This window comes from Typopeltis vanoorti, chromosome 14 (genome assembly GCF_054136105.1).
Source record: "Typopeltis vanoorti isolate ZY-2024b chromosome 14, IOZ_Tvanoo_1.0, whole genome shotgun sequence".
NCBI lineage: Eukaryota > Metazoa > Arthropoda > Arachnida > Uropygi > Thelyphonidae > Typopeltis > Typopeltis vanoorti.
Genome location: NC_143562.1, coordinates 109,107,501 through 109,112,360, shown reverse-complemented (window position 1 = coordinate 109,112,360; position 4,860 = coordinate 109,107,501). Strand labels below are relative to the sequence as shown.

Here is a 4,860-nt window from a genome sequence, read left to right as displayed (position 1 = left end):
CAAATCTGCTGACAAATGTGAAGATGCAGTACAAGAATTCACAAACTTTTTTTTTTTTTATCCTACAGAAATATTTACATATATCTTCATCAAAACCAAAGACTGCAGGGACTGTGCCTTTAATTTACACAATATAATTACTACCAGTTGCTAGTTATTTTATGTAACAAAAGGTCTGAGATGTTTGTAGTACTTGTGTAAAAAATAATTTAATAATGTTTTCAGGATACAAAAATACTCTCTACACATGGTGACTGCAACCTTGCCCAGATTCATTTAATTATTTGTAATTAAATAAAAACATTTAAGAAGTTATATATTCTGTGCTTCTTGAGAAGGAACTAAATGTGTGTTATCTTGATGAGAGCCACTTGATAGGAAAAACTTTCTGTTAGAAAGTGCAACTGTCTGAATTGCTTTCATCATTCCCAAAATTTCCAGTTTTTTTTGTTGATTTTTGCGTAAGACATTCAGGCTTTTGGACAGTGGATGGAAACATTTCTGCATAGTAGGATCTTCAAAGTAAGGAGCATAGAGATCTGGGAAAAAAAAGATAAAAAGTTATTGAGCATTATTTAGTCTTTTAACCATAATAAATGTATATAGCACTTAATTTCAGATGCTACACTTTAATATTCCTCGAAGTGTATGAGTAACACACTATGATGAAATAAATAGTGGGATCCCCACATTTTAGAATGGACATACCAAAGTGTATATCTACAACTATAGTGGCTCACATGGACTATAAGGAAAGCATATACTCCCCACTACCGCTTTCTAGTGTCAACTATACTGTCACTGGCAGCAGCTGGATAAGAACTCGTGAAATTTGGAAGAATGTGTTCACAGGATGCCACATCGGTGTCTTATCTATTCATGACAGCAGTAAAAGATCATTGCTCCAAATCAACTATAGGCAGCATTAGTATCTGATGGACAAGTGAGGGTACCACTTCAAGGAAAGAACCCCATCCCCCTTTCTGCACAAAAAAAAAAAGGAAGCTAACAACAAGGAAATAAAAAAAAGGCACAAAGAAGTAGGGCATGAATATCTCAGAGGTTCAATGTGAAAATGATCAACTAGGAGTTCAAAAAACACTACGGGGCAAGAATGGTGCATGTTCCATATAGTTATTTTTTTATTATTTTATAAGGAGTTTATTATTTATTAATTTAATCAGCTAACGCCCTTTTTTATTCCCGTATATGGGGAGTAGGCGAGGCCATTTTAGCCCTATCTAACTTTTGGAGATTGAGTGGGCAGTTCAATCTCCACTGGTACCAATCAGAGATAGATGGCCGAAGGCTATCACTAATTAAGCAGTACACAGTGAAGAGAGACGGCTCAGATGTGCCGCCATCTCGTGGTCCCTAACACAATATATTTAATGTCTGAAATAATGTGGGTTCTACAGTCGATTTTCTTGAGTTTACAGGACGAAAAACCTGCTTGCCCGTGCCAGAGATCGACTAACTTGGGAACCAGTCGAAAAAAGGCTTAGAAAAATTTCCTCTAGTCGCCGACTAGACTCAAAACCAAGTCTTCCTTCATGCAGCCAAGCACCGTGGTATGCAAACGCCACATCCACTGAGCTACACAGGCTCTTATTGAGTTTATTGTTTATTATTTAATCTAGCTTTGAAGACCAGGTCTCATATCCCATGCCTAAAGCTATGAAGACTGGAATCTCTTTTATGTGTTCTGCTTTATTCAACATTTCTTTACCTGACTGTTGCTTTTACTTGCTGCTTTTATTGCTCTCTTGATTCTGCTATCCTATACCAATCTCCTTGAATAATCTGTCTCTGAAACCTGATCAAATACAATCTTCCTTGGAAATTTTAACATAAAAAATTCTGACCAGCTTTTTCTTACTTTACAAACTAAGCTGGAAGATAATCTGAATTGTATGGTATCAGTAATGATCTAAGAAAAAACTGTTAACCTACCAGAATTCTAGATAATCCCATCTTTCTCCCAACACCCAGGACCCTCAGTTTGCCCTCCAAATATATCAATGACAATAACTCTCTCCTCTTGGAAATTCTAATCCTAACCTTGTCCATGCTTCTTTTTCTACAGATTGTCATTCTCCGATATACTCTCAGCCTCATATCATATGGCAACTACAACTGGGATGACCTTCAGTATCTCTATGCTGTGATTTAATAAATTCTTCTTGATGATGTGGATGAGTGCCTTTATTTACTATTCCACTCAAAATTCCTGATCTGTATCCAAAGCTAGAAATGTAGCATACAATAAATGGCTCAAGTTAAAGAATCCAACCTCTCAACCAGCATACACTACAACCCATAACAAAAAAACCTTAGCAAGTCTAAAGCTGATTTTGTAAGGGACAAATGCACTATGCTTGCCTACTGCTCATATGGTAATCGAGCCTTCTGGCAAAAATTTTGGTCCTACTATGTTTCCACCATTCTCTATTTCTCACATCCTGATGGAATAATGGCAACATTTTCTAAAGATAAGACAGATCTCTTGGTATTATTCTCCTCCTCCAACTCTTGTTTACACAACAAGCAAATCACCCCTACTATTTCACAAATTTCCCTTGACATGCCTCCCATGATCTTTTGACAGGAGGACAACAGAAAACTCATAACCTTGATACTAATAAGTTCTCAAGCCCAGATGGTATTCCTCCAGTTATATTAAGAGTTTGTGCTCCAGAATTAATTCCCATCCTACTTATCTGGCTTCTAACCAACAACCTAGAATCACCCGACTTGAACCTTTTCTTTTGGTTGAAAATCTGCCTTCTACACTTAGTGAAATTCATTTGCTGTCTCTATTGCTCCCCAAATGCCACCAGCCACTGAGGTCTTTAACTTCCGCTATTTAAACATTGATTTTCTCCAGTCCCACTTCCCTAACAGCAAAATCATCCTCCTATGATATTTTAATGTCCACACCACCAACTGGCTTTCCTCCTCAGTTGTACAGATCTAGCAGGTAGAGATACTGAAACATTTGCCATCACTAAAGACCTTAAACAAACTGTTCACATGCCAGTGAGAATACAGGTAACCCGAAACACTCAACAAACACCCTAGATATCTTCCTCACCAGTGACCCTTCCAAATACACAGTGAATGTAGTGGGGGCCCTAGTAATTCTGATCACAATCTAGTGCTTGTCTCCTTTCCCATGCAACAATGCTTCCACAGCCATGCCCATAAAATAGTTTGGCATAATAACAGTGCCAAGTGGGACAGCCTCCATGACTTTCATGCTCATTTGAATGGCTGGACTGCTGTTTTGGCCTTCTAACCCAACATATGCACCGAAGTAATCCTTACTGCCATGGAAACATACGTTCCCCACACTACTCCAAATTGCTGTCCTCTAAGTCCTTGTTCTCCAAAAAATGTGCCAAGGCTGTGCAAATAAAAAAAATCAGGCATACCACAACTGGCTTACATGAAGAACTCCATCCTCCTTTAGCTCAAGCCAGAAATAGTTGCAAGAAAACTATCAATAATTCCAAAACAGAATATGAAAGAGCAAAAAAGCAGAAAACTTGCAGTCTGTCCAAATCAGCTGAGTGTTTTGGTCTTCTTCTAAAGCAATTGGTCGTAACTTTTGCCCAACACTATTCCCCACATGGCTCTATTGCATCATCACCCACAGAAAAGCCAAAAGGCAAAGGTTTCACACTTTGCCTCCAAAGCATGCATAACTAACCATGGTAAACGTTCCCCAAACATTCCAGATATCCAATATACAATGCCTCCTATATCCTTTTGCCAGAAAGAGATCAGAACAATATTGTCCAAAGACAAAAAGAAAAAAAAAAGGTTTCTGGCCCTGATGGCATTCCTCCAATTGTCCTGAAGGTTTGTGCACCAAAACTGATTCCCACCCTATGTTGCCTATATATACTCTCTTACTCCACTGGTATTTATCTCACAGCCTGGAAATTGTACATGTTCCACTCATTCCCAAGAAGGGTGACAAATCACTGCCATAAGTAACCCCCAAAATTACTGCTGGACTCACCTCAGTCCTGTCTAAAATAATGCAGAGAGAGCCATCAATTCCCAACTCCTACACTACCTCAAAGGCACCTGGCCAATAAATGATCACCAGTATGGATTCCATTGCCACTGATCAACAGAAGAACTACTCACACAAAACAGAAGCCTTGAAACATACTCCAAACCTTAACAAGCATGGCTGTATAAATCTACCAAAGATTTGGGAGACAGTCATCCTAAGACCAAATTAATATTTATTATTTTTATCATTTGGACTACTATTTTAAAACTTTGAATTTTTTTATTTTATTTTAACCTAGATGGCGCCATATTAGGACTTTAGTCTTGTGTTGCACGCTGCAATCACTTATACTGTCCCCACTGTTACACTGGATTGTGGTTGTCTTGCCCTTGTAACAAACTTTGTGTTGTGTGCTCTGAAGATGCTGGATATAATACCAGCGAAATATTAGCTTTTAAGTTAATAAATAGTTATTTTCTTAACCATCTGTGTTCTTTTTATACCGTGAAACCTATTACAACATGTCTGACGAACACATAAGCCTATCTACGCGTACTCACACATATCACTATCTCTGGACAAATATCATGGAGAAGTTTGGTGAATCTCAAGTGGTTGCACTTGATATCTCCAAAGCTTTTGACCATGTCTGGCACAAAAGTTTACTAAACAAACTCCCATCATTTGATCTGCATCAGGACTTCTGCAGTTGGAATGCTAGCTTTCTGTCTGGATGCAGACTATGTGTGATGGTGGATGGTTACTTATCCTCTCACCATTCAACTAATGCTGGGGTTCAACAAGGTTCTGTTCTCTCACCAACCATCTTTCTT

The 4,860-nt window shown here is 38.3% G+C and overlaps 1 protein-coding gene across 1 annotated transcript in view; it reads right to left on the bottom strand.

The window, feature by feature from the left end:
• Positions 1 to 251: 251 nt before the first annotated feature.
• LOC150099828 (U3 small nucleolar RNA-associated protein 15 homolog) overlaps positions 252 to 4,860 on the bottom strand; it is a 191,377-nt gene continuing 186,768 nt past the window's right edge. Inside the window, exon 13 of the mRNA XM_090404114.1 lies at positions 252 to 539. Coding sequence (XP_090260240.1) covers positions 313 to 539 — 227 coding nt within the window. The 3' untranslated portion in view covers positions 252 to 312. The remainder of the gene's footprint in view (positions 540 to 4,860) is intronic.